Genomic DNA, 21,287 nt, shown 5'->3' with positions numbered 1-21,287 from the left:
CCCACCAAAGACAGACAGGCCACAACTCCCTGGATCCAAGGATTCTGCTGCCCTGACATCATAAGTGGGCATGGGGGTGAAAGGGGGCCCTTTTCCATGTCAAAGAAACAAGTTAGAGAAAAACTCCTCACATTTAAGTTTCTCTTACTAATTTTTCTGTTATTTGCAAGCATTATGTACATCCTAGAATGAAGCAGAACTGATTTAGCTCAAAATAATTGATTTTGATATTTTCTGTTTTTTTCTTTGCAGAGAGCTCCATAAGTTTCATTTCCATTGCTGTGTCCCCAGAAGGAAGGCAAAGGGACCAATCCTTTGGGATGGGTGGGATGGAGGATTCTACTTTTTATTATGTCAAGCCCTAGATTAAGGGCCTATGCACTTTCTGAAAAGGGCCAGATAGTTAATATTTAAAGCTTAGAGGCTCATATGGTCTCTGTTGCAACTACTCAACTCTGTCCCTGTAGCAGGAGAGCAGCCATAGATAATAAGGAAATGAATGGGCATGACTGTGTTCCAATAAAACTTTATTTAAGAATCAGGAGACCACATTTGGCCCCAGGCTGTTGTTTGCTGATTCCTGCTATAGATAACAGTATCTTCCAAGGGAAGACTGACTTTCATGCCTAAAAGACAAATCTAGAAAACGCTTTTTACCTCCATCATCATTTCCCTTCTCTGAATTGTATAAATATAAATAAAGATTCTAATAATGAAATAATAGAATCACAATGGAGCCACAGAGAAGAAAATTAAATACTTTTGTACTTAGATAACTAAATTATTTTCTAATTCCAAGATTACAGACGTGAGAAGAAAGAATATGGAGAGGAAAGCCATTTAATGCACCCATTTAAAGTTAATTTTTCATTTTCCACGGCTTGCCATCAACTAGGGAATGACTTACCTAACATGATTATAAAAAATGGTTTCACTCTTTGATCAGGAAGCTCAGAACACTAACTATGAAGTTAGTAATGGTTTCAGTATTATTGCAAGTCATAATGGAAATGATATGCAGTATGGTAGAAAGAAAAAGAAAATCTCAAGAATTGTTAATTAACTTCACTGTTTCTCCACAAATGCTAGGAGTATTAAAAACAAGATTGCTGAAGTGCAAACATCAGGATTTAATGAACAATGGGATGTAATTGAAGTAACAGAGAATGACTTAATCGGGACAGTGGGTTGTTTAATTACGGGGATAATGGATCTTCTGCAAGGACAATCTAAATGGAACAGAAGGAGCTGGAGTGAAGAAGCCCGTAGATGACACTCCTGCTTGAGGTGGCCAGTGCTGTTATATATGAAATATTTCATTAAACATGATTGTCCCAAAATGGTAACCGCTGGGGAAAAAGACAGGATTGGTGTGGGCCGGCATAAACTTTCAATAAATCATAATGGAGGCACTAAGATTTGTGCAGGTGGGTACCTGTGCTTTCTCAAGAATTTCTAATAACCTTTTTTTTAGAATTTTTTTATAACTTTATTTTATTTATATATATTTTTTTATGTGTTGCTGAGGATTGAACCCACTGAGTGCCTCACCAATGCTAGGCAAGTGCTCTGCCACTGAGTCCCAGCCCCAGCCCCAAGAATTTCTAATAATCTTAAAGACGTTCTTATAGATATGAGAATGAGTGCAATAATATGTTTGTTAGAACCCTGTTTCCCAGGGTGCCAAGATGCTATCTCTCCGGTACAGCAGATTGGCAAGCTCATTTCCTGGGTTTAAGAGTTCAAAAAACCATTGCTCGCTTAACTTTGATTACAAGTCAACCTCCTCTTGCTAATTCAGCACGCCTGCTACGAGTTATTGGTTTTTCTCATCTCCTCTTGAAAGTGAGGCAAATGTCCTTTCTCCCATGTGGGTACATGTTCCTGGAACTGAGATCCTCAAGCTTTTGCTAGCTCCTCCAGAGTTGCATGTGATCTGTAATGAAATCATGCTCGACACAGAGCAGGGGAGGAAGGGCCTGAGAGGCACCCCGACAGAATCTAGTGGGCCTATAATTTTGCAGTGGGAGAAAAACAGCAGAGCAACAGGACTTGTTCCTATTCTCCTTGTCTGAACCTAAATTCCTGGATATTAAAGGAAGACTAGGGTCCTGTGTGCAGACAAGCCTTCCCCAGCTGCTAGCCCTGGGAGCAAGCTGATCTTAGGGTGGTTGGCCTCACTGGGCTTGCCTGGGGCACCCGGATAGCCAGTAGCTCTTGGTATAAGAGGAACAGTGACTTTATGGCTCTTGGCTCAGACTGAGGAAATTTCGACAGGAGTTTTCCACCTAGGACGTAAGGAACAAAGCATGACTTCCCAGGGCCAATTTGTTAGTATAATGATTTCATGTATAAGAAGTTGGCAGGATGGCTTTATGTTCTAGAAAACACCCCACACCTCAGGGAGAACACATCCTAATCTTAGAGGTGTGAAACCTAACTTTTAGGTTGTTATACGAGATGCTGTGTTTCTGAGCATGTAGTCAAATGGGGGTTTGGGGCTTGTTCTCAAAGGTGTCCCTGCCATGGCACCAGGCTCTGTCATTTCAAGTTGCTCATATGGCTGCTCTCCATTTTTTCTCTGACTTTCCTTTCCTTGAAAGAATCTCTCTCTCTCTCTCTCTCTCTCTCTCTCTCTCTCTCTCTCTCACACACACACACACACACACACATACACACACACACACACAGTTTGTTCACCACACCTTGTTTTCAATTACATAAACCACCTCTGGCAAATTTAGCAAAGCAAGACTTTAAAACCGCTGGGTGTATAGCCTGGGAGGGGGGGAGAAGTGAAGTGGGAAATGGAAGGGGAGGGAGGAAGGAAGAAAATTAGAAATATGATGGTTCAGGCTGGGGGAACTTGCCTGAAAGGAAATGAAAAACCTTAAATTTTTTATATTGACCTTCTGCTAACGTTTTGTCACAAGAGCTTAGACGGGATCATGTGCCCTCTCTTGGGCTTCTAGTATAATCACCCACCGTGAAAGAGACATTGGGACAGGTCCAATAAAAGAGATATCAAAAACCATTCTTAAAGGAAAGGCCCCTAGAAACAAGTCGCCCCCCCCCTCTTTTCCAGTCTCAACTAACCACCAGCAAATCCAAATTTGAAGAGGAAGCAATGTAGATTTAACTTTCCATTCACCTTTTCCCCTGGGGCCGTGAGAGGGAGGGAAAAAAAAGTTTTTTTTTTTTAAGAGTCAACATGAATTTCTTCAACATCAAGTAACGTTTTGATGAGTTGACTGCTAACAAATCAGAAACACATGGTCTTAATTGACTGTGAAATAAATAATATTTCAAAATGAAAGACAGAAGAAGCATTCAGACGTAAAGCATTAAAAAGGACTCAAACCTCAAAAGTTGCTTCAGGCATCTGACTTCTTCCCCCAGTACCCCCCTTCCTTCCCTCTCCTTCCTGTCAAGTTTCAATGTTTTCATGAAAGTGAAATACTGCTGGGTTCCCCCACCTCCATTCACATGTAAACAGTTCTCTTTGGGGACCCTCTTGGTCTGTTTTCTGTTGTTATAACAAAATGCCAGCCTCACCAGAGGCTGGGTGGTTTATGAAGGAAAGAGGCTAAAGTAGCTCACAGTTTTGGAAGTCCAAGAGCATAGTGCCAGCATCCACCGGCTTCTGGTGAGGGTCAAGGGCTGCTCACCAAGGGGGAGAAGAAAGCAGCCCAGAAAGCCACCCATGATAACGACCCACTCCCACGGGACTACCTCCACCTCACTCATGGCCTACTTAGCTCTGAAGGCCCTGGCAGCTAGCAGTACCCTTATGCTTCAATTTCAATGTGAGTTTGGTGGCAACAAACCATATCCAAGCTCTCACAGACAACTAAGGGCTTCTGAAATTGTTTCAAAGTAAAAGCATGAGCATCTTCTAGGTTAGGACAAAGAGCCTGGGTTTGCAGACAAAACCAGGATCAACAAGAGTCCTCAGGCCCTGATATAAAGCTAGTCTTTTGTTCTCCACACTGGACACATGTCAGAATTATCTAAAGAGATTAAAAATATATCCATTCCTGGGCCCAATCTCCAATCCTGATGGAAGGTCCAGGCACTTCTAGATTTTATCTGTGTTTCTGACATGTTGAATGAGACCTGGATTAAGATTAATAAAGTTCTACAGAGCACTTATATGCCTGGTGATATTCTAAGTGCCTTATACAAGGAGACTCTCTTAATCCCCACAATGGCCCCATGTGATAGGCAGGTGCCATGACTGTTATGTTTGTCTTGCACATGGGGAGACTGAGGCACAAAGAGGTTTGAGACTTGCCCAGTGTCACATAGGTAGCCAGTGGCAGGATTCAAACCTGCCTGCTTCCAGAGACCACACTCTCTTAACCTCTATACCACTAGTTCTCAATGCAACATTGCAACATCAGGTAGCTCATTAGAAATGCAGGTTCCCAGGCCACATTCTAGACCCACTGAAGCAGAGATTCTGGGGTGATAACCAGCTCTAATAAGCTCTCTCGGTGAGCATGATGCATGGTAAAGTTTGAGAACCCCTGCATTCTCTCTCAGATGCAGATTGTGGACTTCTAGCTCTGCATCCCACCTCTCAGATGGCAGTGGAGCAGGGTGCCATCTTTAATGGAGGAATGAGCTACATCTGGTGCGATGGAACTAGCTGATCTATGGACTCCTTGCCCACCAGAGCACATAACCATCGCCCAGTTCTTAACAATGTGGTGCCTTCTCCAATTAGGGAGTGAATTCTTCCAGGATGACAGCACAGGACTCCATCCAGCGTGAAGCCACAGGAGCCTCAGCTCCTTAGCGAGCAATGCCCAAACCCCAACGTAATCTTTTCCTCCCTTTCCACTAAAGGAGATGGTAAAGAAGCCAAGTCTCCATAAAGCCAAAGATCAAGCCAAAACACAGCAATCTGGTTTCCAAGACAACATTAACAGAAAAGCTTAAAAATTCTTAAGTCATTGTGGAGATAGTTCCCTCACGGGGCTCCCTCTAGGAAATTCTTGAATGTGACCCTGCTTGGTCTCTCTTCTATAGGAAGGATAGCAGGTGGGTGGAGTGGGAATGGGTTAAAAGGAAATTCTCTGATGGGTAAAACCCTCGGCAGCCAGGCAGTCATCCTCCTGCAGTGATTTACAGCGTCCCTCTAAAAATATCTATGAGATCACAGTACATTAAGTGCATGACACCAAACATTTGTAACTAATCCATGAAAATAAAGTAAGGGCGTCATGTTGCATGGGGAAGGCAGTGGAATTTGTCTTGTGTTATCGTTCTAAAATAAGACGGCCTCAATTTGGTTGAAATATATCTTCACACATTGTCTTCCCAGAGCAGAGCCATTTGAGAAATTCTGATTGCAATTATAAGTGCTGAATAGGGAGTACTTTGCATTTCCTTTGATGATGCTGAAAGCTATAAGCAATCCTGATATTAAAATCTTTGGAAATTGATGAGTACCCCAGGCATCATTACAATGCTTTCTCACCCAATCCAAGTAATTAGAATCTATTATGTGAACACGTGTTAATATTTTATCAACTACTGCTTTTAATTAACTAAACGTATGAGGCTGCCTGTCATAAAGGGTGTCAGTTCATTTTAAGTGACCCACCCCGATTCCACCCCCACCCTGTTTCCCAGCCAGGACTTCTGAGTCTGGATACAGTGCTTGATGGCAAACATACCACAGTACTGAATTCGGGAACTTGCCACAGCAGCCAGTCTTCATTAAGGGTGTACAGCGCTTTGCAAGTGATTACGTCTACCGGACCCTTGTTGATTTTCTGGTTCAGAGTCGTCACCAGCAAATAGAATGGTTCACCAACAGTCTCCTTGGAAAAGATGCAAAAGCAACAGTTAGTTTTCTGTGGAAGCCACTGTACTTTCCAAAGAATTAAAGTTTCAATTTATGGCAATACGACAAGAGACAGGAGGCAGTGTTTTCTAACAATCAACATGAAACTCCCAAGAAAATACATATTGCTTCACTTGGGATTGAGAGCAAAACCCAGGAAACCGCCTCCTCTCCTTCCCCAGTGCATATGCGCGTTTGCACATGCATGCATCCATTTGCACCAGCACACCACTGCAATTCTGTTTCCTTGAGTTTAAGTGCATACATGGTAGACCATGCTCACCAGTGGGTTACTGCCAAGGAACAGTCAGTAGATGTTGAGATTAACCTGTGTTTACATTTTTATTTAACTGCTTTTAGCAAACCAAAAATAAATGACATTTAAAAAAATGCACAATAATTAGCCTTGGTAATAAGGATGAATATATGAACATTAATACATTTGCCAAGGAGGGTTTTTTATGATTTTTTTTTTTTTTGTGTGTGTGTGTGTGTGTGTGTGTGAACAGCTTTTCACGAGGGCACTGACCTTCAGTTAAACTGTCTGCAGCCTTGTCTCCTCCCCATGTGCCAGGCCTATCCCTGGCTGTCCCAGGACATCTCCTCACAATCCCAACCTATGCTTCTACTGAGCCACAGAGGTAGTCTGGGTTATTCCTTTCCCTGGACCACAAGCCAATTCATTTCCTCTAAGACTTTGCCCAAACACTCAGCCCTGTCCTGATGGTTTCTGATTCCAAACTTCTGCCATATGCTCTTTTTTCTGGATGGGGAGCTGCCTCCTCCAGGCTATTCCTAAAATACCTCAAACAGGTAGCTACTCTCTGTTGGGAAGGACTCTGAGCAGCTCAAGCCAGAGGCTGTGTTCTGCTTCCACGGCATCCTCCCAAGGCATATAGCCCTAGGTCAGCTAGAGAGTGTTTGCTAAATAATAAACCTTCTATGATCCACTGATAGTCAGCTGATACATGGGGGAGGAAGAACTGTGACGGGGCCAGGAAGTCAAAGTGCCTTAGAGAAGATAAAAAGCAGCCACGTGGCTATGGCTGGAAGCACCAGTTTACAAAAGTCAAGGTTTAGAGCCATCATGCCCAGTTTTCAAATGATCCCACTGACTTTCACATGCTTTCTCTTGAACAGGTAAATTACTTATGAGCTCTTTGAAGTCTCCTGGGGACCCCCCGAATCCTATCCCTTCCTTTATCCTTAACTGCAAGCACATTTGCCCTTCCCAGCCCTGAGTCTTCCTCTTGCCCCTTCTGCCACTGTCCTCCTCCCATGTTCCACCCTCCTTTGGGCTCCCTTCACCCCCTCTGTCTCCCCTACTGAAACAACCTTGAGTTGCTTCTTCAGTGCAGGGAAGAGATGGAATGTTTCCAAGGCAGGGAGGCCAGTGGGACTGAATATGATCTCTAACGCTCATGAGAAACTTCCTTTATTTGGTGGTTCACAAATTCACTGTTCTCTGCTCTTTCTCCCCACCCCCTTGGGTAATGTCCCGACCACAAACCCAGAGCCAAACTTCTCTCTTCCTCCAGAGCAGATCAGAGATGGGGCTGAGCACCTCCGTGCAGGGGACCAGGCATGCCCAGAGACTGGATGGGGTGGGGGCCAGGTCTCCTGGACCGTGTGAAGGGACAGCTACTGACTCCAGGGTCCTCTGGTCAGGATTCTTCAGACTAACCACACTGAGTTAGTGACATCTGGGATTACGCTGCTGCCCACATTCAAGGTTCTAAACCTGGCTAGTCATCACCAGAATCCCTTGGGGCACTAGTAGAAATTCAGATGCCTGGGCCCTCTGGGCCCCACATTAGTAGTCTGGGTTATTCCTTTCCCTGGACCACAAGCCAATTCATTTCCTCTAAGACTTTGCCCAAACACTCAGCTCCTCTCCTTTCAGGCATCCATAGTTTTCAAACCTTTCCAGGGGTAGGGTGGGGGATTCTGATGTGTGGCCAGTTTAGGGAACCAGAGGGCCATGAGGTTTCTTTCTCACCACTGAACACAAGCTCTAGGTGAATCACACCTGCTGGGGACTGACTCCCCTCCCACAGGGGCTAGGCTTAGGCACTCCAGCAGACCAGGGCTGACTCTCTTCTCAGCACACAGTGGGGTGGCTAAGAGGTCTAGCCTCTGATGCTGTTCCACACCAACAGCAGGACCCGAGAGAGTGCCACCTCTTCCGTGTGCCTCATTTGTCCCAAATGCAACATGATCAGAGGGGCACTTGCCTCACGGGACTGTGAGGGGATTACATGAGAAAAGGTGAGCAAAGCTCTATGATGCTTGGCACGATAATAAATGGCAGCCACCAATTGTTTTCCCCACCAGTCCTTAGTGTTTTGGAGGAGGAAATTACCTGGCACTGGTGGAGCTAGTGCTGCCCACTAGACATCTCTGGAGCCGGGTGGGATGCCCAGGACCATCAATGGCCCACAACCCCCTGGCACCTGGTTGAGATGGCTCCGCAGCCCCCCCTCCAGAAGGAATTATTCCACTGAAATCGAAAGTATCAAGTATCACCGACTGGCTGGATGCCACTTCCTCTGGGGAGCTGAGCCTCCCACTCGTCACCCAAGTGCTCCCCGCGCACTCTTGAATCAGCACCGAGAAATCCTGACCCAGAATGCTTTGCTCAAAGGGGCCGCTTGGGCTGGAAGCCCAGATTTTCTGAACACCTCACCCCTTTCAAGCCCCAAAGCAGCCTTTGAGAGCGCAGAGTAAGCATCACAAGATCCCAGAAGACAGCGCTGGAGGGGAATTTAGGGAATTTAAAACCAATGACCACACCCCTCTTGGTGTGCAGAGAAAAGGGATGCCCGATGGAAAGAGCTGGCCCAGGCACCCTGCTAGCCTCATTGCTTCTAACAAGACCCCCAGTCCAGTGCTTTCTGCTCCCTCAGGAGTTCTCAAATATGGGCACACAGGATTACCCTGAGGAGCTTATGAAAAGCAGGGATTACTGGGCCAGCCCATGAGCCTTGGGTTTAGCGGGACTCTGGGGGGCAGGAGATGCCCTCTGAAGACCAAGACCAGGGAACCGGGAGAGAGACTCCCAGCCTCTGATCAGCAGCAGTTTTGGCTGAAACAAGAATAGTGGGAAGCAAAAAATATTCACACCCAAAATAACCACTTGACACCTCCCCAAAGCATATGATGATTTATACCAAGTAAACAGAAAAGAAGGCAGATTTCATTAATCTTAATAAACGGGCATTGCCTCAGGAGAAGAAGGAGTCGGTAAAAAAAATTTTTTAAAAATTGTGCATCTACTCTAAGATTGCATTAAACATTAAACTAAGCGCAGTCTATTTAAAGTGCTGCTTTTGGATCTAAACTTAAGTAGCACTGTTAAAACCTGTGGCATAGCAGTGTATCTTATTCAGAGTTTAATTAGATTTTGAAACTAGCTGCAAATACACAATTATGCAGTTTTTCTGGAATCTGGATGGCTGGTAAAACTAAAGAAGGATAAGAACCTTCTGTACCAGGGTCCTCAGAGGGCCAAAGAAAGATTGAGTTCAAGGCATACCTTTATTTTCATATTAATATTTTATAATAATAATGGCCAGCACTTATGGAATGCTTGCTCAGTACTAAGGGATTGCATACATCTTCTCATCTGTGCTTCAAAACAGTCCCAAAATAGTCATCTTTTCTCCAATTCTACTGGTTACACAACAAGTAAGTGGTAAAGTCTAGATTCAGATCAAGCCCACCAGCCCACTCTACTAACCATGGAATCTATGGAAAGTTTGCTTGTGAAAAGATTTTCAGATTCAATTAAATTGCAACCACGTTCAGTCAATCACTCCAAGACAGTGAACTCTAGAGGGAGGAGGCTCTTTGGGGACTTCTTTAACGTGGAATGGCTGGGAAGAATCAGCTGTCATTAGCTCATGGTGAATTGGTAGGTAATGGTACTTCTAAAATGCTCCAGAGGATCTGAAGACAGTGTTTTTGTCAATGCCTGAATTATTTCCTCTTCCCAGTACATTTTCTTAAATGGGCAGGCGGGGCCCTGGGTGTTAAAGCTGGGAAGGTGAGCTCATTGGATAATCTTACCTGAGAAAATCCTAAATGAATCACAATTGCATAGGCCAGTTACAGAGAAAGTGATTTTTATTTCCCCCTCTGTCTGCTCCCAGTAAGGACCAGGATTGAATGTGGTTAAATGCTGACACTATGGTGCATTCAGGACTTTCTCAGGCAAAGACATCAGTATCTACTAAAAATAACTGCCTATTGTCTTACCTCTGACACTGCTGAGGATACGGCACTTACCCGAAGAAAACCAGAAAGGCAGACGGACATCCAGTTTGTAAGAAGTTTTTCAACCACGGACTCTGTGCGCCTTAGCATGAGTTTAGGCTGCATGTTACTGGACTGCTCCATCAAGTCCCTGGTCAGCACCTCCAGGATGCTGGTCAGGTAGACCAGCTTGGTTTGCAGAGCAATGGTTAAGAAGGAGGCAAACAGACACCTGTTTAAAAACAGAGCCCCCATTAACCACCAGTTCCTGGCTTGGGTGGACACTCATAGTGGCTTCCAAGGATGCTTACTGGGCAAGGGGGTGCTTCTTCTCTGGTACCATATTGTTTTAATATGTAGTTTCTGACCACTACTATCTTTTTGTCATAAAACCAACTTTAGGACATTTTCTATGTTTTTAGCACTTAAACTAGAGTGGTAATAAGAAATGAATCCTTTCCCAAATGTTTAGGGTTTTTTTTTTTTAAATTAAAAATAATACTTCTACTTTTCTGATTGAGAATTTGTTTTCTCAGTGTAGGGTTTTTCAGGGTTTGGAGGGGGTTGTTGTGTGCATGTGTGTCTTCAAAATAAAATATGTGTTGGGTTGGTGTGATGGGACTGCAGACACCCTGGCTGCTAAGGGCTCCCACAGAAGGCCCCCGGAAGAGTGTGTCCAGGTTCAGAAGTGGTTTGGAAGTGAAAAAAGGGGCTCAGGTTTTATCATCTCTGCTTAAGGGGCTTTCAAAATAGAAAAGAATTGACTAATACCTGTCCTTTACTGAGAAGTTCTTCTGCTTTTCTAGTGTATGGATGACAGTCACCAGGAAACTTTTATTACAGATCAGGGCATCCAAAGCTGTGAGACTTTCATTCTTGTCGTTGGCATCTCTATTCTGGGGGGGAAAAAAACGAAGAAAAAAAAAACACCAAAGAATATAATATAATATAATAATATACTCGAACGTTTAAAGTTAGAAAGTAGATTCCACAATGGGTTTTCCAAGACAATGAATTATTTAATATTGAATTCATGATCCAAAAAACCCACAATAAAAATTCAAAGCAATAATAATGGAGATGATAATGTTGATGATAACACTATGAAAGTCAGGCAGTCACTGGGCTAAAAATGAAAACTTAGAGACTTACATGCATATCTTCGGTGAAGATGTGTGTGAAGCCACCTGACTGAGAGGAAGGAGACACTTTTATTATTCATAACATCCAAAGGAAATGAATAGTGTATTTTTGTTATAATACCCAAGTCTGTTTTAATAAAGTAGAGACGCTATTTGCTAATCTGAAGAGCCCCCGGGCATATGCTTGCTACATAATCTCTAATACATAATAAATAATTATTATTCAGCTCTCAAGAAACACCAAAGAATCCGAAAGCCTCTAAGAAGAGTAACAGTCATTGCATGTGAGTCCCATTTTTTGGTGGATGAAAGTATCATCTTGCATTTTGAAAGAATGGACTCGAAAGTTAAAGAAGTGGTGTTTGAAGATTATGCAAATGTCAGACCACTCCTCAAGCATTTACCTTCCAAGGATACACACTAAATTATGCCGGTAAATTTTCACAAGTCTAAGCTAAGTAGCATCTGCTGTCTGGGTACACACTGTCACTGGGAAGGGGGTAGGAGGGGTGTTAAAAGTGTAGCTACTGGAGCCAAACTACCTGGGGCCCAGTCCTGGTTTTATCTCATACAGGTCGCATGACTTTGGACAAGTTACTTAACCTCTCTGCACCTGAGTTTCCTCATATGTAAAATGGGGACGATCATGGCTCCCACCTTGCTGGCTTAGTGTGGAAATGAAATGATTGAGTTCCTGCAATCCATGTCAGCTAGTGAAATCCTGAATTTGGCAAACTAGGTGATGATGCTCTTATCCCATTGGTTTTGAAATCTATTTTTATGTACTATGCTACAGAGCTCCTAAACATAAACTTTTGAGTTTTTAAAAATGTATCATAAATCTTAGTGCAATCAATAACTAAAATTTAAAAGCATGCTGAGTATCACTTTAAATGAATCAACTTAATGGAACATAAACTCAAACATTCAGTTTTCTTTTTCTTCTCTCTCCCACCCCCTGTGATCATACTTTCCTCAGAAAAAAAGGGGGGGAGAAAAAAGCAAGAAGCAAAACCAAAAACTAAACCATAACAACAACAAAAAAAAGAACTGATCCTGGATTTCATTTTCTAGTCTCTACTGTTTTCCTGTTGAATCAATTTCACATAAATGGGCAGTTTAAACAGGTTGACTCTTTAAAAAATTTTTTTTTTAATTTAGTTTTTGGTACCAGGGATTAAACCCAGGAGCATTAACCACTGAGCCACATCCCCAGCCCTTTTTATTTTTGATTTAAGAGACAAGGTCTCACTAAGTTGCTAAGGGCCTTGCTAAGTTGCTGTGGCTGACTTTAAACTCTCTCTTGATCCTCCTGCCTCAGCCTCTCAAGCTGCTAGGATTATTGGCGTGGGCCTCTATGCTCCGCTAACCAGGTTGACTCTTGACCTTAGATAGGGAAATGCCACACTGGCTGGCTGCGTTCTAGGCCTTCCTCCTTCCATTGGGATTCCCTTTTTTCCAGGAGGCTAGAGCTTCTGCATATCCTTATTTCTTCCCCTATTTTTGGCAAATCAAAGAAGAGAGTTGCTACAAGAAGCAGAGCAATCAAAGCCAAAATCAACAGGCAGTGCAAAGAACCAGGGGGCAGGCGAGCTGTGACTGCCTGGGCACCTGTTTCCCTTGCGTTCTGCCTACTGCTGTCTGTAGGTGTCAATCAGTCAAGTCCTTCCAACACCCAAGCTCCAGGCCTAGGGGATTTGGCTCCTGATCAATCAGCAAAGTGCCTAATTAATATGAGGACTTATCTGCAGCCTGGGGTGCATTTCAAGTGGCATTATCCTGATATAATGTTTCCCTGTTCTCTCTCTCCTTTCTTAATTATTATAAATTCAATTTTGACTCAGGTTTTCTTGTGACAAATTAATGCTTGTTTCTCCCATGTCCTCTCTTTTAATGATCCTTCTGACTTCAATTTTTATGGTTTTTCCCAGGTGCCTTTCAAGATTACACATAATTTGGAGTTCAATCAGTTGTCTCCTTTCAACTATTTCTCGTCTCCAAAGGAATGCAGCACTGTTGCTGGGATTTTTTCTTTTCTTTTCTTTTTTGAGACACTCAGCTTGTAACAGTGTTCCTTTACCCTGGTCACTCTGTCTTGCTCTTGATTACTGAATTTAGAAGATAGGAAGATTTCTTTTTCCGGGCCACAGATTATTCTATTCAGCACTCAGGGGCAATCATTAACTGTAAAAGCCCACACAGTACTCCTGTTGATGGTCGAAATCTCTGTTATTTTATTGCTATTAAATTCTTAATGGGGATCTCAGATTGCTGGGAAATCGGACTCAAGTTGCAACCTTTGCTGAGGCCCTGCGAAGTCATCTGATTCAGGGACTTGAACTCCCCTGCCTGAGCAGAGTACTGCCATAGAAATGGATGAGGCAGCAAATGGCAAATCTTGGTGCCCAGTCATCTTGGAGGATAAGTTTAAAAAAAAAAATACAAGTACAAAAAGTTGAAATCTTATTTATAGCCTTCTTGATTTACAGTACTAAGGGTTGGCTCCAAAAACAGGTGGGTGTTTTATGGAGGTATCCCAACCTCCAGACACAGCATCGCACATCATGGTGTCCACTTCTAGAATTATGGAGAAGCTGGAAACTGCTTACTGCATGTGTCTGGGTTTCTGAACTCTAGGCTTCTAGCCAAATGTAGCTGACAAACTTCTGGTAAGGTGATACAAACTCTCCTTTGACCTGGAGAGATTTCTGGCTTTGCTTAGAAGTCTAGACTGAAACATGAGTGCTGACGGGTTCCAGAGGTTGGGTCTCTGTGTTTGGGTCACCAGTTCCGGACCAGAAAATAAAAGCAAGATGGCGGAACTGGGGCATCCAGATGTGGAGGTGATGATACAGAGGATGAGTGAGGACCTCGCCAAAGTCTTGGGAGGGTAAATGAAGAAGGCTGAGTGAGTGGGTGAGGAAATGGAGGTGTCTGAACAGAGGTGAGACCCAAAACCCAAAAGGTTAAGTAGACTACTCTTCTGAGTTCTACAACAATTAATCATTTCGTGTTGCTGTTTCTACTAAACAAGCATAATACAAATGGGTCAGCTGAAGAAAAACTGCCCAAGAAAAGCATAAACATTGCTAAAATGCCTGTTATCCACAACCCAAACTCCATCCATGTCTGCTTTTCTTCCTTTTGGCTGAGCGTACTCCTCACTTCCAATTGAGAAGTAATAGTGAATAATCTAGTAGCTGCAATGTAAGTCAAGCACATAAACACAACAAATTGGCCAGCCCACAATTTATTGATTTCTAAATGAATTGGCTCACTTCCCTGCTACCAATTCAGTGCTAAACTGGTAGTAAAATAAAGCAAAAAAAAAAAAAAAAAATCATCCCTTTGAACTTCCAGCCCTACTAGGTTTTTGTTCCTGGACAAAGACTAATCACCAGTGACCCATCACTGCTTTTGACCCTGATCAATGCAATTAATAATTATCTGGTTTCCTGCTCTGCTCCAACTTAAGCCTAGATTTTTGAACCAAGTGTATTATCTACAGCTGCCTTGGAAAAGCAAACACCTTCATTATTATTCAAGACTCAACCTTAGGAATATGATCAATGCTTCTTTACCTCAGGGAAGAAAGTTCTCAGAGCAAAATGTTTGTAGTCAAGGAAGGGAACAGTTCCAAAACTATCAACCACATCCAATTTATCCATCTGCAGCTCAGCAAAGCCTGCAAAACAGAATCCCAAGAGTAATATTTTAACTCCACAAACAATGGATAAGATCTTCTGCTGTTTTGTCTAACACGGAGTATGACCTTGATTTTCATTAAAGAAGAAACAATAGATAATTACTTGGTTGGCTGCAGAGAAGAGCTAAAATAAAACACAAAGCCAGGCCCAGGCCCTGCTGTTCGCTGGTCTTCTATTACATAAACAGTTCTCACTACTGCGGCCATCGCCGTGTAAGGGTGAAAATTAAAATACGAGTAAAATAGGCTTGTTTTTCTACAAATAAAATTTTGGACTCACCATCTCGGATCTCCTTCCGGAGTTCGCTTTCCAGAAGCTCCAGCTGTTGACTTTGTTTGCGACTTAGCTCCTTTGATTTCTGCCTGGTCACCCCTACGGCCGCTGGGGAGACAGAGGTGCTGCGTCAGGCAGACGTGCAGACGCGTACATTTAAAAGAACAAAACCGAAAAGGAGGAAAAGAATCAGGGGTGGAGAGATGGAGAGAGGGAAACTAGAAAAGAGCATTTAAGAGCTGGATGATATCAGGAAGATTTCCCAGGGAGAGGTCACTGTCAAGAGGAAGATGCTACAGAAAGAAAAAAAAATCCACTCATTTTAAAAGTGAAAACTAAATCAAATAACCTTCGCTTGTAACCAAAGATCCCAGCTGGCTGAAAAGTAATGAAACAGGCCACGTTTCCCTACAGCCACAGGCCACTGATATTGTTCCATTCTCTTTTCAATGTTTCTAAACATCCCTGGAGAAATAACAGTTGTGAGGCAAATGCAGAAAGAAACCATGGATCCTCTGTTGGCTACATAAGCCAAACTTGCATAGCTCTAATGGGGTGACATAATGGGGAAGCCATAGACCCCCCCCCCAAATCTAAACATTGCTTCTTTCTCTGCCCCATCTTGCTTCTGACCCTGCTGTGGAGGAAGTAAGCAGAATGGATTCAGTGCTTTGGTTCAGGTCCCTGCTCTGTCATTTGCTAGCTGTGTGACCTTGGATAAGTTCCTTAGGATCTCTGTGTCTGGTTGCCTTATCTGTAAGAGTGCCTGCTTTATAGTGATATTGACAGGAAATAACTCACTGAAAGCATTTAGAATCTTTAAGGAGAATGAGTACTCAACAAACTGTCAACTCTCATTATTGTTCTAGAAAAAGTTTCTCCTCATTTAACAGAAATTACAAAATAAAAGGGCTCTGCTACCTGTAGGTGTGAATGGTACAGGAAGGGACTCGACACAGAGGTCGCAGCCCTAACCAAAACATGCACTGTGTGTCTCCAAGATAGGGCTGAGTACGTGGGGACTCTCAAACTTACTGGGCCACAGAATCCCTTTCCAGGACTGTTGCTTGGTTCCTCAGGCTGCACTTTGAGCAACACTGGCTCAGGCATGTAAAGGGCGTTAGCGGGCCACATCCATAGGTCATGGAGCCTTTCATGGCAAAACTTATGGGTTCTGAGATGGCAGGCCTGGGCCGGGTGCGTTTAGTGTGTCTGCTCATGACAGGATGGAGGGACTGAAGAGTATACTTACTCAAGCTGCTGGTGACAACGTGCTCCCTGGAATGGGGAAGAGGGGATGTGCATTGTGAAGGGCTTTGCAGACACAAACAGAGCAATGTGCCACAGTGAGCCTACTTCACTTTAAGGTTCTGTTCTTTAAGGAACAGAAACAACCTCTACAAATGGAGCTCAGGGAGTGGAATGGAGAGCCACACAGAGCTCAGAGAATCACTGAGCTGACCTGACTCTCTGCTGAGGCTAGTATGTGTATGAGGTTGCTTAAGAACAGAGGATTCTCAAAGCAGAGGCCAGCATTTGGACTTTACAAGTGACCTTCTTAGCTGAAGCTAAAATCAGCCAAGACTTTATTAAAAATATCAAGCCCAAATTGAGATTCTAGGTAGATGATGGAGCTGGGCCACTTGGGGAGAACATAAAGGATACCTGAATTAATCAACAGGACAAAACGGGATCTCTGAAAAGTGAATGCATTCCATGAGGCCTATTAATCAAACACACCCCTCTCTCCTTCACTGGACTGGGAACTATTCAAGGCAAAGGACAAGGCTGTAACTTATCTCTCCAGCCAGAGATTTGCACAGTTAGCAGCAACATAACAGGTGCTCAGTAAAAAACAAGGTGAATGGATTCAGAGATGAATGAACAAATGAACAAGGGAGGTAGGGAGTAGATACCAGGAAAACTTCAGAAACTGCCTCTACTAGCCTACAATATTAGAAAGGCAATGCTTGTGCTGCATCAACGAATAGGAAGTACTCCATCAGTAGGTGAGAAGACCTCTTTTAAAAAGGAGAGGAAATAGAACTGGAATGAAAAGCATCTCAGAACCAGAGGTCACAAACTCAATGGCAACAGGGAGCAGGTCCACGGATGGGGTGAGTGATCTCGGGGGAGATGACGAGACTGTGGTGAAACCGGGGAGCCCGTGTCCTCTCTCCAGGGGGCGCCCCTACAAAGCTCTAGTGAACCCCTGCCAGAAACCTATGGGCTCCAGTGATTCAGCTCTTTCAAACTTCCAAGAAAAAACTTTAAATAATTTTAAAATATTGTCAACTTCCTTCAAGTTTTAAAAGATGCTGTGTAGCCCAACAAAACACACTCTGGGCCCAATTCAGCCAGGGGACTGTCACCACGGGAGCCCTGTGTTCACAGGAACCTTGGAACATTGCAAAAGATGACCGAGCACACTTGGCAAAGTCTAGCTCTGTCAGGAAAAGCAGGGCTGGGTAGGGGTGGTCTTTGGTAGAGGGAGAAGGCAGGACGAGGTGACCAAATCCTGGGAATCCATAGTCCCTGAAGAATGCTGAAGGAATAACGGAGATGGACATTTTCCCATTGCAAGTCAAAGGACAGGGGAAGCAAAGTGGATCATAGGTCTTAAGTACCAAGACACCATCTTTTATTAATGAAGCATCCTTAAAAAAATATCTTTCCAAAGCCCTCTATGTGCACCTATCATTCCCATCCCCAAGTTTTGATTTGAGTTTTCACCCGTTAACAATGAATTGAAGCAAACAGATCCTAAAAGCTGAAAGTCTGCCTGCCTGACGAGAAGCCCCGGGGAATAATCTCTCTGACAAAATTAAACAGGGCACTTACCAAAAATGACGATCACGAGCAAGACGGGGAGTACAATCAGAAAATACCAAGTGGAAGGGACAGACTCCTGCTCCACATAAAGCTCCAAGTTTCCCAGTCTGACCTATTGGGACAGAGAGTGTCGTTAGGCCCAAGGGACTTGAGCATCATACCTGTGTACGTCATTTGTCCCCCAAGTGGTGTCCCCCAAGATAGAAAAAGAAGCAGTGAGTGAGGTAGGATTCTGAGTTCAAATCCCACCCCGGGGAGAGATTAGCAAAGTGACCTTGGGCAAATCAAGAACATCTACTGTGCCTCCATTTCCTGATGTGTCAGCTGAGGTGTGAAGACTAGACCTGTAGCCTTCAAACTCTGGCCCTCGTTGCCCTGAGAGTCATAAATTGCAGGAGTGGCGCAATAAAGAGGCAGAAGCCCCCCTGCCTTTTATTCTACGAAGGCAACTGGACTTCATTCTTTCTTCGCCTCTGCTCCTTGGTGGGTTGATTTTGAATAAAGCATCTTATGGTGAAAACCAGTTTGACGATGCCAACCAGACCAACCCTGAGAGCTTTCTCCAGCTTTAGCTATTTTGGGGGTGGGGTGGGGAGAGGGTAATGAAAATTTCATAAAACCTGAAAAGGGAAAAACTGTTCTCTATCCTTTCTCTGTAGGTGTGCACAGATGTATTAAGACACAGTTCCGTGCTTAGAACCGTGGTTGCTCCTGTGGAGACACTGAGCAAAGAGGAGGGGTGGATTCTGGACCAGCCAGCCTAGGTTCTCCCTCCCAGCCTGACTAGCTGCAGGATGTTGAGTTAGTTACCAACTAGTCCTCAGTCTCCTCATCTCTGAAATGGGATGCTGCACTGGGCTGTTGTGGGCTAAACTCACTCTACCCTTTTAGTACGTTGGCTCATGGCACCCCTGCTCAAAACTCAAAGCCGCTTCCCAGAGCTCCAAAGCCAAGCCCTTGCCATGGCCCTCAAGTCCTAAAGATCTCCCGCTCTCCCTGTTAACGCTCTAACCTCCTGAGAGAGCTCCGCCTTGCTCCCTCCACTCCAGCCACACTGATGCTCAAATACACTGCAGGCTGTGGCCTCAGGCCCTTTGCAGCTGTGGTTGCCTCTGCCCAGGACACAGCAGCTCAGCTCCCCGAGGGCTAGCTCTCTCTCCTCCCCCGGGGGCCCTTGCTCAGATGTCACCTTTCAGGCAAATGCTGCCTTCTCTGTCCACCACTGGGGACTGTAAAACTGGAAGTACTCTCCTATCCACACTCCCCACCTCCGCTTCAACTCACCCCCCCACATCTTCCTCCCTAATGTTTGCCCCCACCCACCACATTTCTAACCTTTTCTCTGAGCTACGTGTCTCTTTAGGTAAGTGCCATAAGGACAGGTTTGGGGTTTTTGCTACAATGTCCCCATCACAGTGTAGACACTTGGACTGTGCTGTGAATGGGGAGGAACATTAGCATCACTCCTTCCAGCCACCATGAAGGTGGGAAGGCCTGTGTCCAGCTGGTGTCTATTTATAGTTATTGTTACCCCCTTAACCAGATGAATGAAGGGAAGCACAGGGAAGTCAAGTGACTTACCTATGGACACACAGCTCTTAACTGATGCAGCTGGGATGTTTTTGCCTTCCAATCTCATATGTTCATTTTTCTTGTCCTGTATCCAATTATTTATGACTATACATCCTAAAGGTTTTTTTTTTTTTTTTTTTGGCAGTGCTGGGGATGGAACTGGAACTCGGAGCCTTGCACATGCTAAGCAAGTGCTCTCCCATGGAGATGACATCCCCATTTCCATAAAGCATTTTTTCACATAGACTTTGCAGACCCTCAAATGCAGCATAGGTTAGAAAGGGTGACTTCTAATATGTTTCCCTTCTCAGAGGTCCCACATCTTAATTGTGGGACACAAATACACACTGCAGTGATAGGTCCCAAATATCTGGGAAAAGAAGGATCCTGCCAGGAAGCCTGACTTCATGTGGAAGGAAGTGGCTCATGACCCACAGGTTACCAGGTCTCCCTCAGACTCTGATGTTATTCTGGGTGTGCAGAAAAGGCCCTTGTTTGGGGTTATTGCTCAGACATGTCACCTCCACATTTGGGAAAAGAATGGCAGCTCATTTGTCAGTGGGTCTGGAGATTCTGCTCGCAGATGCTACGGTCTAAATGTATGGCTAGAACAAAAGCTATCAAGACTCATTAGTATTATACACAATGGTGTGTTCAATGCTTTGACATTCAAACAGGAAAACTGGTGGATTGTGCCAGCTATTTTGGAAAAATTATGCTTGGGCTTGTGGTACCAGCTTTGTTTGTTCTATTTAAAGTGACGATCTAAAGATTCATGAAAGATTCCATTCTGGCCCCCAGGTTAGCCACTGAGCTACCAAAACTCAGGTAAAGATAGCAGGTGGCACTGCCAGGTGACTCACACGGACTTTCTTGGAAGAAGTGGCGATGCTGTTGGCGTTCCTGATGTTTTGGATTTTGCAAAGGATGGTGGTAAGATCTTGGTTTCTGGTAATATTTTCAAAACTGCAATTTAATTGCTTATTTTCCCCATGGAAGAGTGTAATTTCAATGTCTTTCTTGGAAATGTTGAAGTTGTCATTTTCTTTCTGTGAAAAAAAAAGATGAAGAAATTAGGACACACGTGGAAAGTTGCAGCACAGCACACCTATACAGTCTGGGCGTGGGAGCATCCCATCCAGAGAGCAGAGAAACATACTTGAATTTTTACTTCCAGTTCTGTGTCAATCTCAGATTCGACTCGATACCCTGTAAATCTGGGGTCCTCGAGATACTGCAAGGTTCCACAGTCCAAGTAGGTATCTTGTACTCTCAGCTTCACAGCGACATTCGTACGCGCCTTTGAACTCTTTAAGCTGGGGGCCAAAAACATGCAGAAAGTCGCCATACAGTGTTCAGAGACCTGGGAGAGAAGCAAAGAGCAACTTAATAACCGAAGGTCCCCAGGTCTGGTCTCTAAGAGCTAAGTGACCCAGGCAACCAAACTTCTTGGAACTTCTGTTTTCCTGCCTGTCTAATGGGGGTAGCAACACCACGTACCTCAGAGGATTAAGTGAATCCTAAATTAAATCAAATGAGATAAGTTCTCATTCAATTCAAGGAAGGGTACATTGGAAGAGATTACACACACACAAAAATGCTTAGGATGCCGTCTGGCACATGGTTAGCACTCAACACATTATTATTTTTTTA

General features: G+C 44.0%; 1 protein-coding gene across 2 annotated transcripts in view; it reads right to left on the bottom strand.

Annotated features, from left to right (window-relative positions):
* Positions 1 to 21,287, bottom strand: part of PLXNC1 (plexin C1) — a 145,224-nt gene that overhangs the window by 34,843 nt on the left and 89,094 nt on the right. For both annotated transcript variants that reach the window (XM_081311525.1, XM_081311524.1), the window contains exons 13-21: positions 20,794 to 20,997; positions 20,498 to 20,683; positions 18,072 to 18,174; positions 15,237 to 15,338; positions 14,832 to 14,935; positions 11,261 to 11,299; positions 10,880 to 11,004; positions 10,142 to 10,340; positions 5,685 to 5,831 (exon numbers count right to left, since the gene is read on the bottom strand). In XM_081311525.1, the coding sequence (XP_081167651.1) occupies positions 5,685 to 5,831; positions 10,142 to 10,340; positions 10,880 to 11,004; positions 11,261 to 11,299; positions 14,832 to 14,935; positions 15,237 to 15,338; positions 18,072 to 18,174; positions 20,498 to 20,683; positions 20,794 to 20,997 (1,209 nt within the window). The remainder of the gene's footprint in view (positions 1 to 5,684; positions 5,832 to 10,141; positions 10,341 to 10,879; positions 11,005 to 11,260; positions 11,300 to 14,831; positions 14,936 to 15,236; positions 15,339 to 18,071; positions 18,175 to 20,497; positions 20,684 to 20,793; positions 20,998 to 21,287) is intronic.

The sequence above is a fragment of the Spermophilus citellus genome, assembly GCF_964194105.1.
Source record: "Spermophilus citellus genome assembly, chromosome: 10".
Classification (NCBI taxonomy): domain Eukaryota; kingdom Metazoa; phylum Chordata; class Mammalia; order Rodentia; family Sciuridae; genus Spermophilus; species Spermophilus citellus.
The sequence above is the reverse complement of the archived record's forward strand: the minus strand, read 5'-3'. Positions and strand labels throughout refer to the sequence as shown.